Source organism: Ailuropoda melanoleuca, chromosome 16 (genome assembly GCF_002007445.2).
Source record: "Ailuropoda melanoleuca isolate Jingjing chromosome 16, ASM200744v2, whole genome shotgun sequence".
Classification (NCBI taxonomy): domain Eukaryota; kingdom Metazoa; phylum Chordata; class Mammalia; order Carnivora; family Ursidae; genus Ailuropoda; species Ailuropoda melanoleuca.
This window is the reverse complement of record NC_048233.1, coordinates 42,639,160-42,658,825: the sequence shown is the minus strand read 5'-3', so window position 1 is coordinate 42,658,825 and position 19,666 is coordinate 42,639,160. Positions and strand designations below refer to the sequence as shown.

Here is a 19,666-nt window from a genome sequence, read left to right as displayed (position 1 = left end):
TTTTCCTATAACGAATAAAGTGTCTAAGTTCCTGGCCCACGCTAACGTACTCAGCATTTTATGAACGAATGAGCCTACCCTGGTTCAAAATCACATTCACATCTGAACTCTGTGCTTTGGGAGGCCTCGTCGGATGGGAAAAGATCCAGATCTTTCAGCAGTATTTCAGCAGGGCGAGAATTCTAGCCTTTGAGAGCTAACGAAACAGAGGAGGCCACTCAATCTGAAGAGGAGGCAGAGATATTCAGATTCAGCTCAAGCTCACTGAATGCTTACTTATATTGTACATAATTCTCACAGCGTTCCATTACCATCTCCACTTTGCAAATAAGAAGACATATTTAGAGATCTTAAATACCTCGCCAAAGGCCACACAGCTAGATGATGGGATCCACTGGATTCCAAGTTCAATGCTCTTTTCACTTCAACATAAAAACTTCCATAATGTAGAAAAACATGAAGACTTTGGGTGACTTCAATACAGACTTCTTTGCTAAGTTATCTAAATAGTCAAACCACATGTAATTCCTAGAGCTAGAGAGAGGTTGTTTTAAGGCAAATAAAAGGAAGGGTAGCCTTGCGTTGGGGGTAGGGTGGGAATAAACACAAGAAATGTATTATTATGATAAACAGCACAGACTGAAAAAGGAAAGAAATTAGAAAAGAATTAATAAGATCATAGGTAAAAGATCCCTGACAAGTCATGAAAGACTAGACCTCTTCTTTTTCTTTTTCTTGAGCTATGAGAACACCCCCAGCCTAAGTCTGGGCTTTTTCCAAAGGCAACCTGGGACTGTTTGAGGTCTGATTGTTTGGGCAGGCCAGCTGTGCCCTCTTTATAACCTGTCTCTGGCAAAGCTGTTGAAGAAAGTATCCTAGGCTGTAACAAAACATTGGTCATAGTAAATATTTCTTTTTTCTTCCCTAAAATTTTGGCCTGAGAGACTAGAATTTGATATTAAACAACCAGAGTAATTTTATGGAGATAGCAATGAGGTCTTATACGTCACAATCAAATACAATTGACCCTTGAGCAACATAGGTTTGAACTGCACTGGTCCACTTATAAGTGGGTTTTTTTCGATAAATACAATATAGCACTGTAAATGTATTTTCTCTTCCTTGTGATTTTCTTGGTAAGGTTTTTTAGCTTACTTTGCTGTAAGAGTACAGTATATAATATATATAACATACAAAATATGTGTTAATTGACCGTTTATGTCATTGGTAAGCCTTCTGGTCAACAGTGGGTTATTAGCAGTTAAGTTTTGGGGGAGTCAAAAGTCCTACACAGATGTACTCTATTTATCAGTTTAAAACCCACGTATAAGTGGGTCTGCACAGTTCCAACCTGTGCTGTGTTGTTCATGGGTCAACTGTACTCTTTAGGAAAGACTGAATAACTGTCTCAGATTGAGGAGACTAAGGAGACACGACAAGCGAATGTAATGTGGGACCCTGGACGGGATCTCGTACAAGGAAAAGGACATTAGTGGAACAATAGGCGATGTCTGAATGAGGTCTGTAATCACTTCACAGTAGTATGCCAATGTTAATATCCTGGTCTCAATGATTATACTATGGTTATATAAGATGTTAACACTAGGAGAAGCTGGGTGAAAGGCATATGGAATTCCACGCACTAGTTGTGCAAGTATAAATTATTTCAAAATTTAAAAAACTATAAAACTTCTAGAAAAAAACACAGGAGAACATCTTTGTGACCTCGGGTTAGACAGAACTTTCCTTCTTTCTTTCGTTCTTTCTTTCTTTCTTTCTTTTTTCTTTTTCTTTTTTTCTTTCAAGATTTTATTTATTTGAGAGAGAGAGACAGAGATAGTGAGAGAGCATGGGAGCTAGGAGGAGAGGGAGAAGCAGGCTCCCCACGGAGCAGGGAGCCAGACATAGGGCTCCATCCCAGGACCCTGGGATCATGACCTGAGCCTCCCAGGACCCTGAGATCATGATCTGAGCCAAAGGCAGATGCTTAATTGACTGAACCAGCCAGGCGTCCCAGGCAAAAATTTCTTAAACAGAACACCAAAAGTATGATTCATAAATTAAAAACTTGATAAATTGTACATCTTCATGATTAAGAACTTCTGCTCCTTGAAGGACACTGTTAAATTATGAGAAGACAAGACATTGACTAGAAGAAATGTGAATCACATATCTGATGAAGGATTTGAATTCAGAATATATAAAGAACTCTCAAAATGCAATATTAAGTGAAGCCACTCAATTTTTAAAACTGGGCAAATGACTTGCACAGACATGTTCACTCTCTTGATTGTGGCCCTATTAGGATTAGTGATGGAGGCCAGACTCAGGATCTTCACCTATAAAAAGGAGATATTATGATAATAAGATTTGCCAAGGAAGATACATGGATGACAAATAGACATGTGAAAAGATTTTCAGTATCATTAGTCATTATGGAAATGCGAATCAAAACCACAACGAAATACCACTACGTACCTATTAGAATGGCTACAATTAAAAAGAATGACAACACCAGTGTTAGAGAGGATGTGGAACAACTGGAACATTCATACACTGCTGATAGGAATTTAAAATGATACAACCATTCTGGAAAACAGTTTGGCACTTTCTCAAAAAGTTAAGCATACATCCACCATGTGGCCCAGCCATTCACTCCTAGGGGTTTACCCAAGAGAAGATGAAATGTATGTCCATACAAAGATTTGGCATGAATGTTCATAGCAGCTTTATTTGTTTTTTTTTTTAAAGATTTTATTTATTTATTTGACAGAGATAGAGACAGCCAGCGAGAGATGGAACACAAGCAGGGGGAGTGGGAGAGGAAGAAGCAGGCTCATAGCAGAGGAGCCTGACGTGGGGCTCGATCCCATAACGCAGGGATCACGCCCTGAGCCGAAGGCAGACGCTTAACCGCTGTGCCACCCAGGCGCCCCTCATAGCAGCTTTATTTGTAACAGCCAAAAATTGGAAACCATCAAATGTCCATCCATCAACAGGTGGATTGTAAACAAATTGTGGTCTATCCACACAGAAGCATATTACTCAGCAATAAAACAGAATGAACTACTAATACATGACACAACATGGATGAATCTCAAAGTAATTATGCTAAATGAAAGAAGCCAGATACTCCTCCCCCACAAAGGCATACACTCCGTGATTTCATTTATGTAAAATTTTAGAAAATGCAAACTAAACTCGTGACAAAAAGCAGATTAGTTGTTTCCTGGGGATGAGACGGTGAGAGGGAGGGATTACAAAAAGAGCACAAAGATGCTTCTGGAAGTGATGGTATGTATGTTCACTATTTTGACCGTGGTGATACTTTTCATGAGTGTTTACTTAACTTACAAAATTGTACACCTTAAATATGTTGGGTTTATTGTATGTCAATTCTATCTCAATAAAGTTCTTTAATCAAATACATTTAGATATCAAGCACAAGTTACCAATTAAATCCTGAGAATGCCAACAGATTGAGGATTCTCCAAAAGGGCCAGCCCCACACCTGGGACCTGAAGATGAGGAATCTTGAGTGGAGTCACCAATCATCGGTAACACTTTGGATACACCCTCTTCTGCCATCTCTCCATTTTAGGCCCCAACTAGCTAGCTAGTTCCTGGAAGGAGCCAGGAGACCCTGTGTGGGATGGCTGTGACTCTGGGAGCCGCCCTGGTCTGTTGCTTTTTGGCTGCGTTTGGGAAGAGCTGACCTGAGGCTTGGGGTATTTTTATAGCTCAGGAAGAGGAGGTCAAAGACAAGCAGGAAAAGGAAACCGGAGCTGGAGATGAGTTGGGGAGACTAACTCGATTTATGCAATCCCGGGGTTGGAAGGGAGCTAAGAGACCACATGCTTCAAAATTTTTGTTTATGGGTAAGAACACCAAGACCTGACCTCAGGCACAGACAGAACTGAGGCTCTAATCCAGATTTCCCAATTTCCCATCTACAATACTTCCATCCTCTATTTCCATCATGCCAAGTGGCTGCTCTTTGGTATACAAGATGATGGCTTCCATTCCATCCAACCTTTGTAACAATAACTATTTTAAGAACGGGATAAAGTCCAGGGTCTGAAGGATATCACAGTCTAGCAGAGACAGATCCATATACAGAGGTGACTTTTAAATAACAAAATGTTGTAGAAGGTGCTAGCGATGAGGATGAGGCGCAAAGGACATGGTATGAGAATGCAGAGGAGGGAGAACCCTCCAATCTGGAAGAGAGATCTGGTGATGGGAGGCGATCTGGGCAGCCCTAAACACCCTTGAGTAGGTGCTCAGTAAATGTGCATATCCTTCTTCCCTTCACATAATGACTCCGGCCTAACTTTCCTTAGGTCACACCCGGGGAGCCTTCGTTCCGGAACAGCGTGATGTTTCATGCCCCTGCGCTTTCTACATCCGGAGTTCTCTCCTCCTGGAATGGACTGTCCTTCCCAGAATGAGCGGAAGATGACATGCCTCGGAGCTCTGGGGAATAGAGAGCAGATGGGAACAGCATAGCTCCGGAGAATATAAAGCAGGTGGGAACAGTGAGGCGCACGAGCTATGGAGGCCAGCCTCAGGATCTTCACCTGCAAGCAGGAGATAATAACAAGATTCATTTCAGAAGGTTGCTGAGCGGATTAAAAGGACAAGCCTATGAAGCTTTCTTTCAGCCTCACGTCGGCACCGGAGCGCTCAGGCAAGATTGGCAGTCGCGGTAGGTGCGCCGCGCACTTCTCCCCGCCCCGCGCAGGAGCCGCCCCCTGACTGCCCAGTCAGCGCCCAGGGCGCCCAGCGCGGCGACCGCGCCGCCACGTCGCCACCTCCCACCCTCCGACAGTCGGGTTTACCAGCCCCTACTCTGCGCTAGGTACCCAGTTCACCGGGCCGCGCCCGGCCCTGCCTGCGTCCTCCGGTTGGCTGCTGCAGGTGCCTGTCGTCCTGGGCCGCTGCAGATTGGCCGGGGTGGGTGGGGAGGGGCGGGCCTCCGGGAGCGTAGGAAGGGCGGGGACCCGGATGTGTGTGGTGGCGGCGGCCGAGAAGCTAGTGTGCGGAGCTGAGAGGCCTATGGATGAGGAGGACGCGGCGGCCCCGGTAGGCGGGGATCGGGGGCGGGGTCCCGGAGGCCTCGGGTCTCCCCGGAGCTTGAGGCGGGAGGCGGGGGCCCTGGGCGGAGGCTTCGGGGTCAGGGGCGAGGCCTGCGCCCGGGTCACGGGGCTTCCTGCCTGGGGACCCTCCTCGGCCCCGGTGCCGGGCCTGGGCAGACTGAGCGTAATCGCGGTGACGAGCCGAATCCCCGGGCCCCCGGGTCTCGTCTGAGCGACCGGGCCGTGCCCGGGCTGGAGGCGGGACCCGGTGCGGCTGCCACTCGCGGGTGCCAAGGCTGTGCGCTTCTGGGCGAGCAGACGTGCCCAGGTCTGGGGGCCAGTGTCTGTCTGGGGTGGAGCCCTGGCCGCTTGCGAGGAGGGCAGCCCCCTGGTGCCTACCCTTCTGGGCCACGTGGTGGCTTGCAGCTGCTGCAGGAGGGTGCAACAGGCGCTTTAGGATTGAATTCAGCCCCGCTGAGGCTTATTGAAGCACCTACTGTATGCAAGGCACTGTCAGGCCTGGATGGAACCCCTGTCCCAGTGTTTGGGTGATGGGAAGAGAAAATTACCTCCCGTTTTTCTCACTTTTGGCTTCCAGGAAGAATCCTTCGGTCCATCCGTCCATGCATCCGTCCATTAGCATTGCTGGTGGTTTAAATACCCAGGTCATTCTACTCCTCTCCGTCTTCACTGCTACCATCCTAATGGATGCCATGTCTCATTGGAGCTGCTGCGGCAACCTCCTACTTAATTGTTTGCCTCTTCAGCTCTTGCTTCTGTTATGATCAGTTCTCCAGTCAACAGCCTGAATGATCTTTAAGATCTGATAAACCTTAAAATCCTATCATTTTCTTGCTTAAAACCCTCCAGAGGTTTCCTGTCCCACTTGGAATTAAATAACATGGTCTGTAGGGCCTTGTAGGGCTTCTCTCTGGCCTCTGCCTTCTTCCCATCCTCTTCTGGAACATTCTTCTGAACATTCCCTACACACCAGCCACCCCGGCCTTTCTATTCCTCTACCATGCCTGCTCCCTTCCACCCTAGGACCTGTGTCCTGGCTCTTCCCTCTGCCTGAAGTACTCTTTTTTTGGGCTTATCACATGCCTGGCCTGTTCTCAACTCAAATGTCACCTCAGAGAGGCCTCCTCTGTCCACTGTATCCAAAGTAGGTTTTAGACTTTACCCCAGTATTCTGTGTCACGCCACTCTGCTGTTTCTTCCATGTCCCACATCGTCGGGTCTGTGTCATCTGTCATGCCTCCTGACTAGGATGGAAGTGCTGTGAGAACAGGAATCCCACCCATCTTGTTCGCAGCTCTATCCCTAGCGCCAAGAACGATGCACAGAGTAGGAGCTCAGTGCACGTTTGCCGAATGAAGGACGCGGATGGGGATTGTTGCCTGGCTTCGAGTCCGGTGCCCTGTCCACATTCTGGGTCGAACAGGCTGAGATGCTTTGCTCAGGGCCCTGCTTCCTTCTCAGTCCCCTTCTCCCCATGGCAGGTTTGTTCTCATGAACAAGATGGATGACCTCAACCTGCACTACCGGTTTCTGAACTGGCGCCGGAGGATCCGGGAGATTCGGGAGGTCCGGGCTTTCCGATACCAGGAGAGGTTCAAGCACATTCTTGTAGATGGAGACACTTTGAGGTGAGTGTAGGGGGGTGCTTTCACATTTTCCTTGCTCTGCCAGATCTTAGAGACGAAAAAGGGCTTTTTCGGAGGCAGAGGAAGGCCTTCGACTGGGAGGGCCTTGGACCCTGGCGGCCTGTGTGAACTTAGCAGCGTGTGCTGCTCCAGGCCGCGCTCCCTTCTGCCTGTGCCTCTGGGTCACTCTGTCCTTGTCCGTGTGGGAAGCAGTCATGTCAGAGGCAGGAAGCTGCTGGTGTCTTGAGTTGCCCGAGTGCCTTGTTGAGAGGACTCCAGTGGGGGTGTGGCGTGTCTGTCTCCTCAGCCTGCGTGTCAGGGCTTGGGTTTGGTGGAGAGTGGCCATTTTGGAGGCAGTGGATTTCCTGTGATGGGAAGGACAGTTCTGTGGTGCACACTGCCCACCGCCTTCCAGCCCTTCAGTGTGTGTGTGTGTGTGTGTGTGTGTGTGTGTGTGTGTGTGTGTGTTTTCTCTCTCTTCTCTGGCTGGAGCCCCTTCCTTGACTCCCTCTGAGCCGAATTCTCTCACAAAGTTGTCCTTGATGAAGGGGGGAAGGAAATAGTGCTATTTAGCCCGGAGACAAGAAAGGAGTGGGGACTGAATAACCGGCTTCCAGTCTACGAAGGGCTTTGGTACGGGGGATAGAGACCAGCCGCTCTTCAGCTCCCCTGAGGACAGAGCCAGAGGAAAAGGGCCGAAGCTGCAGCATGAGGGACTGAGGTTAGACAGGGTTGTGAGACCCCTACTAGGCAACTAAGGGAGGCTCTGCATTCTTTTCCCATTGGAAAAGAAGGAGCCTGGCTTGCGTGGGTCTGGTGTGGGTTGGACCCTGGCTGGAGGCAGCAGGAGGGGTGGGTGACCTCAAGTATCTTGTTGTGGTGTCTGTGCAGATGTCCTGAAGTGTGGCCTGATGGATTCTCCTCTGTGTTGGCCTTCACAGGGTGGGGCGGGGGGATGCTGAGGCCCTCCCCCCAACTCCTGGGCTAGGCTGCTAATGGAACTTCCCCCTCATTCCTCCTTCAGTTACCATGGAAACTCCGGTGAAGTTGGCTGCTACGTGGCTTCTCGACCTCTGACCAAGGACAGCAATTATTTTGAGGTGATCAAGGCAGTGGGTGGGCAGAGGAGCGGGTGAGCTTGTTAAGCTCCAGGGAGCTCTTTTACTAGATTCTTGATCTGATCCTTTGAATTTTCCATCAGGGCTGTCTACTTGGCTGAGAAAAGGGCCCAGGATAGCATGGTGCCTCAGCTGAGAGATAGGTGCCCTAGTCCTGTCACCCTGTCCCTTCTGCTTTCCTGCTCCTCAGCCGGGTAGACTTTGACACACATCCCAGACTCTGACTCATGGCCTTTCCCACCTGCCAACCCAAGCCCATCTCCTATCTTTTTCCATGACTTGGAAATGATTTTCTGAGTAATCATGATAAAGTAGGCTCCCAGTCTCCCCAGTTCTCCCGTCAGTGCCCTGTCTTTTCTCTGATTCTCATGTCTTTTGTCTCTTTGGACCTCTTTGAGTCTTTGATGTCTGACTGCCCCTCCCCAGGGCCCAGCAATTCGTCCCATTTCTGGTGCCTGCTAACTGCCCTGCTCTCCTCCCTCCAGGTGTCGATTGTGGACAGCGGGGTCCGGGGCACCATTGCTGTGGGGCTGGTCCCTCAGTACTACAGCTTGGATCACCAGCCGGGCTGGCTGCCTGACTCCGTAGCCTACCATGCTGATGACGGCAAGTGAGTTGTCTGCCGTGGAACCTGACCCCTTTCCTATGGGTGCGGGGACCTTAGATACAAAGGACTACCTTGGGTGGCTTTTGGCATTCCTTCACGTACATTGGGGTATTTTCATGGACTTGTCTGATCAGGACGGGAAGGTGGCCTGATAGCGAGCCTTGGAGGTTTGCGGACTTAGAGGGGAGGGTGGAGCTCATGCGTGGACACAGGTAGATGCATCACAGAGTGACTGGGAGCAGCAAGACGGGCCTCAGGGGCCAGTGCCCTGGAGAAGTTGGGAGGCCAGGCTCAGGTCCTGTGTCTGTGCCACTCCGTCCACAGGCTGTACAATGGCCGAGCCAAAGGCCGCCAGTTCGGGTCAAAGTGCAACTCCGGGGACCGGATTGGCTGCGGCATTGAGCCTGTGTCCTTTGATGTGCAGACTGCCCAGATCTTCTTCACCAAAAATGGGAAACGGGTGAGTGGGAAATCCTGCGTGGGATTTAAGTGGCTCGAAGCCATCCAAGGAATTGTGAGAATGAAAATATTCTACTGGCTGGGGCTTGCCCAGGGACCCCCTAGGCTTAGTTCCCACCTCCTTCAGGCCATCCTCAGCTTCTCCTGAAGTCTGCATGTAGGAGAAGCCGCTTCCCCTGCCCAGGGAGGCCGGGATGCTAGCCTTGATGGTAGACGCAGAGGGACAGGTTGGTGCAGTGAGGGGTGAGCAGAGATTGCGGGGGTCAGGATCAGGGGATGTGGGGGAAGGTTTTGAGCAGCAAAAGAGAGGGAGAGGCTATGGCCTGGATGCCTAAGCCAGAGGTCTTCTTCGGAGCTTTGACTTGAATGCTTTTGAGGATATGTCCTTTCTGTGTGTGATTTTCTTGTTTCACTTCTTTCCTTCCTTCTTCAGAGAGAGGCTAGTAGTGGTGAAGGGACGGAGAAGAGCAAGTAGAAGAGAGGGACCCCCAGCTCTCTTTCTTCTCCTAGCCAGCTCGCTCTCCCACCCTGGGAGGATCCCTTTCTCAGGCCTCGGCCATGACCACGACGTCCTTCCTTAGCGTCTGCGCCGCTGCGCTTTCCTGCCCCAGAACTCATGTGCCGAAAGCATTCGGCAGCAAGTCAAGAGATTTGTGTTTGCCTTCTACCTCTGTGCACACCTTGCTCGGCCAGGAGTCCTCAGCGACTTTCTAGACTTTTCTGTACCTCTGGGTTTTTAAAATTTTTTCATTTTTTAAAGATTTTATTTATTTGAGAGAGAGAATGAGACAGAGAGAGCACGAGATGGGGAGGGTCAGAAGGAGAAGCAGACCCCCTGCCGAGCAGGGAGCCAAATGCGGACTCGATGGGAGGACTCCAGGGGCATGACCTGAGCCCAAGGCAGTCGCTTAACCAACTGAGCCACCCAGGCGCCCTGTACCTGTTTTTCTGTCTGTCAGTGTGCGTGATAATTATTTGTTGCATCATCTCGAAAGTATCCTAGTGAGAAGTAGGTGAGCTCTGGAAGAGGGAGCCCCCCCCACCCCCCCCCCCCCCCCCGCAGGTGGGCTCCACCATCATGCCCATGTCCCCAGACGGACTGTTCCCAGCAGTGGGCATGCACTCTCTGGGGGAGGAGGTGCGGCTGCACCTCAACGCCGAGCTGGGCCGCGAGGATGACAGTGTCATGATGGTGGACAGTTACGAGGACGAGTGGGGCCGGCTGCATGATGTCCGAGTCTGCGGAACCGTGAGTGAGACGCGGTGGGGCGGCGGGCAGACGGGGAGGGCTGGGCCGAACACCCATGGGCCACATAAGCGGGTCTGAGTTGCTTAGAATGGGGAGTGAAGACGGTGTCTTTTCTGGGGTTTTGGGAAGTGGGGATTTGGGGCCTTGACATGATTCTCTGATTCCAGATCTGTGTTCTCCTTAGTGCCGATTGTCTTCCTTCCCTTCCCCGTCCCTGAGAACTCAGGTTATTTGCTTCGCTATCAGAACAGCACTAGGCTCTCTTTTGCCTTCTTTGGTTCCTTCTGTACCTGGTACCCTCTGCTGCCCTGCACATGTGCCTTTGAGAGGCTGGGGCTCATTTGGAGGTGGGATGCCTGGATCCCCTTTGGGCCTGATTCCAGTTCAGCGGGCCCAAGTTTTCCATTCACTGTGCTGTGGCTCCCGTGTGGTCGCAGGTCCCACTCCTGTGGGGGAAGGTTCGGAGATCTTTTTGTAGTAAGCGTGAACGTCCGCGTCTTCTGTCTCCCTGCTGCATTTTAATAGAGGACAAGAACCAAAGCAGATGAGGATTCTGTGAGAATCCTTGACTCTCCAAAGCTCGCTTTTTTATACATCTTCCCGTTGTACCTGTTTTGGTCTCTCCCTGGATTTGAAACTTTCTTGGGGAGTATATGGACCTTGGGAGAGGGAAATTCTTCATCTCTCCCTCTGTGCCTCTTGCTGGGTTGGGAGTGAATGGCTGCTGAGTCAGGGGTCTGGCCCTGACCTCCAGTGGGCTGCTCGGGCCTCCCACTTCGAATTGTCCCTCTGCTGCTCTCTTGCTCCCGGCTCAACCTTTTTCTCCACCCTCTGGCCTTCTCACCCCAAACCAGGCTGTTTTCAACTCAGGCTTTGATAGCAAAACAAACAGTGGGAGGTGGGAGTGGATTATGAGCAAGGCTGCCCCCATTCTGGAGTGCAAGGTGAGTCTAACCCAAGGAAAATGGCAGAATGGGTGCCCTTCTGCTGCTTTTGACACTCTGCACCCCCTCTGGCATGGGGGTCTGAGGACTGGTGGCTGCAAGCCAGGGCCTTCACATGCCCACTCCTTGACCCTCATCTCTTTCCTTTCTTTTCCCCCTTCCACCATCATTGTGACAACAGCTACAGAGTTGAACTTGGGACTGAGCCAGGGCGATGTTCCAGCTCTCATCCCTGACCTCTCCTCAAGAGTGTTTTCCTGGCATCCTTTCCCTGCCTGGACCTGTCCCCACTCTGCCCCCAGCTCCTCCCAGGCAATCTTTTCTAACTGCTGTAGAGTCCTGTAGACGTTTATAAATAGCCTTCCTTCCTCTCTGCCCTCCCCCAATGCCCTCAGGTCACATGTTGGAGAATTTTTTCTTTCTTAGACATAAGCTGTGAAGTTGGGCCCCTCTCTCAGACCCTCACCCCAGCCTGGGACTGCTGGCAGGGTGGGCACACTGTTCCCTGAGCACCTGCCCCTCTGGGGCAGACTGGGGCACGAGCCTCTTGACGGATATTTGCCTCTCTTCTCCTCTTGCCCACTACCCTATCTTCCAAATGAGGGTGACTTACCCAGTTTCTTCATCCCCACTTGTCTCTTGTCCTGCTCCCTCTTGTCCCTTTTGACCTTCCAGTGTATTTCTGATCCAGCCCTCAGAGTTGTGTTTCCTGGAGGAGCCTGGGAGAGGTCATTTGGGCCGTGCCTCCCGTTCTAAAGATGTGTGGCTCAGCTCTTTCTCCTCTTTGCTCTTCCCGTGTTCCGTCCCCTCTGTGGGGGGCCTTTCCCTGGGGCCTCAGACCTCTTGTTGTTGGTTGGAGCCTGTTTCTCCCGCCTTGGGTGATGTTTCCAGTAGAGTGCCCTTTAGAACCATAAAGGTTTGGGAGAGGCTCTGACGCCATCCGGTCCCGGGCTTCCCCGCACGGAGCCGGAGACCGTTAGCTGGCGTGCAGGACCTGTAGCGTCCCTGGCGCCCAGACCCAGGATGCTTGGGGCCCCCTCCCATAGTCCTAGTCACCGTGACAGCCCCCGTGTTCCCAGAGCTCTTGTTGTTGTGTGGCTGGTGAAGAGACAGCCCCAGACAGAAGTGAAGAAACTTGTGCAAACGTCAAACGGTGAATTAGCCGTGAAACGAAGCCCAGATATTCATTCTTTGATCCCTTGCTCCTGCCCTGTCCAGTGCCGGAGACATGCTGTGGCCTTCTCCCCAGCCCCTCTCCTGTAGCCTTATCTCTCCCCCTGGTCCCCCTCGTAAGATGAATCTGGAGTTCCTGGGCTTAAGTTTCTACTTGCCCCGTGAGTCTCCTGACTAGCCCCCTCAGCCCTGGCCCTTCTAGGGGAGCCTTTGGCTCCTAGGCCTCTCTCTCAGTTTGGAGCCTCAGTTATCCTCTCCGCTTCTCACTGGTTCTTCCCACAAAGAAGGGCAAATTACTGACCCCCCTTTTTTGGCTCTAATATTATGTTATGAACAATTTCCAACATACAGAAAAGTTGAAAAAATGAACAGTAAGCACCCATCTATCCACTGCCTAGCTCCAACAGTTGTTTGTATACAGACAGACCTGGCTCTTTCTTGAGTGGAATTCTTCCCCCTGCGTCCTGTGGCCTTAGTTTCCCCTCCCAAAGAGTCCCCCCTTTGCAGAGCTCTGAGGGTATTGAAGAGTTGCTGCTGTGTTTGCTCCGGGATGGGGGTGTTACCCCTCACCTCATCCCTGCCCCCGGGCCTTGCAAAGTGAAGTCATGTGTGGGGGGTGGGGGGCAGTAGGTAGAGCTGGGGGATTAGACTCCTTCTGTCTTTGTTTCCTGCTCATAGCTCCTCTGACAACTCCTTAGTGACGGGGCAACAGCTTTGGTACACAAAGAGGGGTGAATGAGGCCCCACCCTCCAGGGGTCCTTCCCCAACCCAACCCAGGAGGAGACCGTGTTGGGGCCTGAGCTGGCCGGTGGGGAGCACATTCTGGGCTCCTGTTTCAGCTGCCTCTAGGCCCTCAGGGCACTGGGCCCTCCTGTGCTCCTGTCAAGAGGGATTAGGGTCTCTGCTGGCAAGAGGAGGAGGGCGGATACCAGCAGGAGAGAAGAGGCTGGGAAGGTGCTCCTCGTACGCGGTGGGGGGTTGAAGTGCGAGGCTCTCTGCACCTGGTTCTGCAGCCTCAGCTCTGTGCCCTTGAGTCCACCTGTTTGGCCTCCCAAGGCTTTGTGGGTGTGGGGCGGGAGGCGCAGGAGTCAAGGGGGCTTGAAAATCCCAAGGAAAGGGTGCCCTTTCCCCACCGAAGATGTAGGGGAGCATTCCTGTTGATTGGGCGTTGTCAGAGGAGAAGCACTGAGAGGGGACGGCTGGTGGGTTGGGGTAGAGTGACATGGGGCATGCTGATCTCTCCGGGGGGGAGTGACCAGTTCTGGGAGCCTAAGGGGCCGTTGTAGTTGGAGGTAAGGGCTGAGATGAAGGACTCTTTCCTTCTGTGATTGGCACGTCTAGTCTGTTGTAGCTTTGGGGTGACTGTTACTGTTTGGGGAGCATTGATGTGTTGGTATGTTCTGGTCTAACCCCTGTTTCCTGACTTCGAGACAGGAGAACATGTGCTGAGAAGCTGCTGGGCCCAGGCTCGTGCTGAGCACTTGACACACGTCATTTAGTCTTTTTGCAAATGCGGGTGGTAGTATCCCTGTTTTACTGGTGAAGGAGCAGGGAAAGTCAGTTCCTCAAAGTTAGTGGCTAGTAAGTAACAGGAGTTAGGAGTGGAACCCAGGTCTGTGTGGTTCTCCTTCAAACTGAGAGGCACAGATTGAGGGACGGGCATTGAGAGTCTGGCAACTCAGCGGCTGACCCTCCCATCTGCTCTAGGTCGCCAGCAGCCCTGGTGTCGGGAGGGGGGCAGTGAACTCAAGCTAGGATCTGTCGGGGAGGCCACAGTGCCCACCTGCTCCTGTAAGTGCAGAGAATGCTCTGGAGGACTCGCTCTCAGGACTCGGGGGACCTCACTGGACAGGAGCAGGGGAGCCGATGGTTGAGGAGCAGATGAATGGGGGCGGCTTACGCCCTGAGGGGCGGGTGTTCCTCCCTTGGGGAGGGCAGCATTTGCAGGGACCTAGCCCCAGCTGTCCGCCGTCTGAGTGATGTGCCGGCTGGGGAGTGGGTTTCAGAGTCCCACCCTCGTGTGCCTCGTCGTCCTGACCTGTCAGCTGGAGGAGGGGTCCCCACCCTCTCCACAGACTGCAGTGGCTGCCCTCCTCAGGGCTGAGGCCGCGCGAATGGTTGGGCGGGTTTTTCCCAAGGATCGGGATCTGGAGCGTCTGCCTCTTGGCTCTGGAAGTGGAGAACACTGTGTTTCCTACGCCGAGGCCAGTTGGATGGCGTGGGTCAAGGGCAGCTGCGGGGTCCCCCACCCAGTTCTGCAATGCTGGCCAGGACGGTGGGCTGGGGGCTGCTCGCGCTGGGTGGAGTGTCAGCCAGCGAATGCGCCCCAGGCGCCACCCCTCCGGCTCTCAGGGAGCCGCGGAGGAGGAAGCCAGGCTGAGCAGAGAACACAGAGGACCGTGAGGGGGATTCCAGCAGTGTGGGCCGGAGTAAATCAGAAGATGGCCTGCCAGGGACCCATTCTGAGGAAGGCAAGCAGTGTGAGCTAACAGAGAAGACCGGGCTAGGGCTGTGACTATCAAAGAGCCAGCGTAACCCAAAACAGATGGGGTGGTGGCTGGAGGAAATGGAAGGAGCCTGGGTGTGGATTCAGGAGGCTGTCCACGCAGCTCTGGCTTTTCCCCTGGTGGCCTGCCCCCCGCCGCCAGGTCTCTTTTGGTGGGGGTGGGGGGAGGATGGACTTGAGGTGCCAGGGCTTTGGGGATCCAAGGCTGAGAAGGGGACCCAGTCCCTCCGGTTCCTCTCTGAAGAAGGCCGTGAGGATGCGGGCCCTCCCTCTGCCGGAGACACACACAGGCTTCCGCGCCGGTGCAGGCGAGCCTCATTCCTTTCCTGTTCAGGCAGGAGTTCTTTGGGGGTGAGAGGCCAGTGTCCAAGTCTTGCCAGGGATAAGTGGAGGAGGTCCCCAGGCAGTGTTTTCTTTGGGGCTGGAGGGGCGGGAGGGTAGAATAAAGTCTTGAGGGGCAGTTTGGCTAATTAAAAAGGGATTAAGGACTCCCAGGTGATGCTGAGGGTGGGGGAAGAGGGGATGGGGTTGAGTCATAACCCCACCATTACCATGACAACTGATAAATAAATCCGCCCAGCTTAGGGGTTGCCGCCCCATCATGCCCAGGCAGGACCATTGTGGAACTGAGGAGCCCCAAGACTCCATCAGTCGCCCCCCCACCTCCACACGCCCCTGCGCCATGAAAGCCGTGAGGGGCTGTGAACAGGAAGCCTTGCCTTCGTGTGTCTGGCTCACCCGTTCCCCGCCCTCACGTGTTAAGTAAAGACGTAGAGCTGGTCGTTGTGGGTTCCCTGGCTCTCCTCAGCACCTCCCTGACCCAGCCGTGTCCGAAGCCAAGTGAAACAGGCCTTGAGGAATTATGGTGGTCCCATCCCAGGCAGAACTGGTTTCTGAGCTTGTCTCCCCTCCCTCAGACATCTGGAGCTGGCACCCCCCCCCGCACCCTCCCTGTCCCCTCCATTAGGCCCCTCCAGGGGTGTGCTCAGCCTAGTCTTGACGGCTCCTCCTCTGCGCCCAGGGCCCCTGGGGAGGCCTCGACCAGCAGGGCGATTCAGGGACATGTGCCACAGTCTCGAGACCCCCGTGTGCTCCCTGGTGCTCAGCCGTCTGGGTTGCCGTGCTGCTGTCCGCTTCTCCCCAAAGCAAGGGGAGTCTGGCTCGGGGGCAGGTGTGTGCTACCCTCCAGTCTGCCTCGTTCTCTCACGCCTGCCTAGAACAGTGGGGCCCACGGTGCGCCTCTAGGAGCCTTTCCCTTTCTGCCAGAGGTTGTGTCAGACCAGGAAACTGGTCTCGAATATCTTGGGACCAGGTTTCTAGGGCAGGTGTCCGTCTGCCCTCTGCACCACCCACTGCCCTTGGCTCTTCCCCCACAGCTGCTGGAGTACTTGGGCAAGGGCAAGAGCATCGTCGACGTGGGGCTGGCCCAGGCCCGGCACCCACTGAGCACCCGTAGCCACTACTTTGAGGTGGAGATCGTGGACCCTGGAGAGAAATGCTACATCGCCTTGGGGCTGGCCCGGAAGGTGGGCACTGGTGCTGACTTTTTACCTGCAGAGCTGCTTAGCTCTGGGGCTGTTGGGATGGGGCCTGGAAACTCTTGGGGAAATCAGAGAGAGGTGGGCAGGCTGTGGCGGGAGGGTCTTAACCCGGGACAGAATATGGTTGTATGTGTTCGCTGTGGGAGGGTACAGACCACCCCCCACCCCGCCCCACCCCGCCCTAGGACCTGGTAGAGGATCATGACTGCACCACGCACACTGCGCCTGAAGGTGGGGTGGGGGCAGCCTGCAGCCCCGGCCGTGAAAGCCAAGTGCCCTGGTCACCTGCCCTGCTTGCCCTGCTTCCCCAGGGCCTGAAGGGTGTGGGAGGCTGCAGGGGTGTGAGCAGCCATCTGTCTGAGAAGACTGAAGGTTCAGATGCCCTCTCCTGTCCTCTTCCATGCATGCTACCGTAGGTTTTCTTTTTCCTTCTTGGTGCAGGATTATCCCAAAAACAGACACCCTGGCTGGAGCAGAGGCTCTGTGGCTTATCACGCCGGTGAGTTGGGGCTGCCCGAGGGCCGCCGGGGCGTGTATAGGCGCAGGGACACCCATTTTCCTGACCTCCCGCAGATGGTCTCCCCTCCAGCGTCTGGCTGGAGAGCTTTTCCCCTGCTGCCATCTCATCCCCCCTTCCCAGGCCAGTAGTGCTGTCTCCTTGTCTGTGTTTTTCCTCCCAGCCTGAAAAGCGAGGGGAGCCGAACAGGGGCGGGGGATCTGGGCCCGAACTGGACATTCCAGGCCTCTGAGTTGGCTCCCTTTGCGCCTTTCTTGCAGATTCTGCACTTTCTTTTTTTGGTCGGCTTCACTTCCTTTAGGGCTTTCTTCAGAGAGGAGTTGCCATGAGCCCTGGTGTCACCTCCATCCCCTTCTTGGCTCCTCTCCCCTCTCCCGCTAGCTCCCTGATGGAGTCTGCCCCTCAGCTCCCTGAGTGAACAGACATTGTGTCTCTTTTTTAAAAATCTAGGGCCTCTTTCTACTTCTGTCTCTCCATTTTTGTTTCACCTTCTCCCCTTCCCTTCCCCAGGGCCAGAGAGGGAGGTGGGCAAGCATTCTGCTTGAAGCAGGGGCCTCTCCGGAGGGTGGGGTAGAGTGTCAGCCCCTCCTTCAAGTGTGTGTCTTCTCTTCTCCCCTCCCCCGGACAGATGATGGGAAGATCTTCCATGGCAGTGGCGTGGGGGACCCCTTCGGGCCCCGCTGTTATAAAGGGGACATCATGGGCTGTGGAATCATGTTCCCCCGGGACTACATTCTGGACAGTGAGGGTGAGTGGGGTGGGGGTGGCCAGCCAGGCCAGTCGGGTGCATGGTGGGGGCAGCACCGCGGGAGCTCAGGTTTCCTGGCCTCCTAGGTGACAGTGATGACAGTTGTGACACAGTGATCCTGTCCCCAACTGCCCGAGCTGTCCGGAGCGTCCGGAATGTCATGTACCTGCACCAGGAGGGAGACGAGGAGGAGGAGGAGGAGGAGGAGGAGGACGGGGAAGAGATTGAGCAGGAGCATGAGGGCAAGAAGGTGGTGGTAAGTGGGGAGGGCGCGGGGCTGGACTAGGGTTCCTGGGCCTGGCCAGGGGCCCGAGCCGGGAAGAGGGGAAAGCCTGGTGGGCGTGCCCCGGCTGCGGTAGGGAGCTGGTTTCCAGACGCCCCCTTGTGGTCACTTTCCGCATCACCCTGAGTCTCTCCCCTCTGGCGGCTCTGGGAGTCGGGAGTGCTTGGGGTTCAGGCCTGTGTGGCTCTAGCATCGTCAGAGGAGGCCAGAGCCAGCCTGCTCCGCTCCTGTCCGTGTCCCCACCCCCAGGTTTTCTTCACTCGGAATGGCAAGATCATCGGAAAGAAGGACGCTGTCGTACCTTCTGGGGGCTTCTTCCCCACCATCGGAATGCTGAGCTGTGGGGAGAAAGTCAAAGTCGATCTGCATCCCTTGAGTGGCTAGGGCCTCTGCCCTAGACCTGCCCCGTCTCCTCTTCCTCGCCCTTTGTGGAACCAGGTGCCCAGTTCCTGCCTTCCAGGATTTGCTTACCCAGCAGGCCCCAGGGAGTGCGTAGTCCCTCTGCCTCTCCCAGATCAGGCCCCTGCCAAGCCCCTCTGTGCCCACATTCCTGACCTGGTGCACCCCAATCATCAGTCAGTGCTGGGCCTAAGTCCCTGGTTGGAAAGGAACAGGCCCAAAGAATGGCGTTGCTAGATTGGTGGGTCCCACTTGCTTTGGCTGGTGGACACTCGCACCCCCATTTCCCCACTGGCCGTGTGAGTGGAGAGGAGTGGGCACCCGTCTCAGCTGCTCTTCGGGCACCAGGCTTTGCAGAGGGTGGAGTAGAGAGTGCCCCCTCCCCTATTTACCACAGTATTTCTCGTGGCATCTTTTTTTTGTTCCCTGTCCTCATTGTGCGGACCAGTTGCTGCTGTCATCCCCCCTGGCTGGGCTAGGGGGGCTCTCTTGGGCCTTCTCTCTCCTTCCACTGACTGCTGGCCCAGGAATACTATTCCAGGGTCTCTGTTCTTTCCCCTGAGAGCCTGCGTTCTCCCTCACTGCCTGCTCAGGCAGCGTATAGTCCCACAGAGAATCTGAGTCTCTGTTCCCCCCGCAGCCCTACGCACCTACGTGGGTGTCCGTTATATGTTTAGTGGAGTGAGAGGGGCTGCTCGGTGAGGGGGGCTGGGGCCTTGGCTCCTGTTCCCTCCCTGCCAACCTTGGGATACCCGTGGCACCCTTGTCCCCAGTCCCCTGGGCTATATAGGCAGAGACTCCAGAGCAGGTCTCTCCTGCCGTGGTCATGAGCCCAGAGGGCAGCTTGGCCCCTCACTCCCCTTCCTTGCCTACTCCCCGGGCCCCAGCTTGCTGCCTGTGCCAGTTGCCTGTTTTACTTCAGTGTTTGATTCTAGCACTTACATGTGTCCTCCCCCAGCAAGCCCTCCTGTCTCCTGCCGCCTTGACCCCTGACCCCCTTCCCATACAGTGACTTCTCCTGGGAGGAAGAGGGAGCGGGAGCTGTTGGCCTTGGTTTGCACAGAGTGGGTGGGCCTTGGGGAAAGGGGGTGAGCTGCTGTGTGGCTGGGGTCCCCCCTTCGGCCCTCCACTACGATGTATGAAATGTATGTACAGCCCAGAGATGTTTATACAGCCAATAAAGATGGAGTTTCTGTATTTATCAGTACGGCCTGGACAGGGGCATCCTTTCCAGTCCTTGGGGCAGGGACAGAGCTAGAGGTGGGAGCAGCCGAGGCAGCTTGCTCACCGGAGACTTGGGCCAGTAGGAGGCCAAGAAGGGGGACTGTGTGTGTGCCGTGGACCTGGCTGTGGGCCTGGGATGCCCCCAAGAAGCACAGGTATGCCCCTGGGAGACA

The 19,666-nt window shown here is 54.2% G+C and overlaps 1 protein-coding gene across 1 annotated transcript; it reads left to right on the top strand.

Moving 5' to 3' along the window:
* The first annotated feature begins 4,967 nt into the window (after positions 1-4,967).
* On the top strand, positions 4,968-19,473 carry SPRYD3 (SPRY domain containing 3). Its single transcript, XM_034644617.1, has 11 exons — positions 4,968-5,085; positions 6,581-6,727; positions 7,749-7,824; positions 8,328-8,452; positions 8,774-8,909; positions 9,972-10,157; positions 16,158-16,307; positions 16,764-16,821; positions 17,468-17,587; positions 17,674-17,843; positions 18,120-19,473. The coding sequence occupies exons 1-11, from the start codon at positions 5,063-5,065 to the stop codon at positions 18,252-18,254; spliced, it is 1,326 nt and encodes a 441-aa protein (XP_034500508.1). The 5' UTR covers positions 4,968-5,062; the 3' UTR covers positions 18,255-19,473.
* Positions 19,474-19,666: the final 193 nt, after the last annotated feature.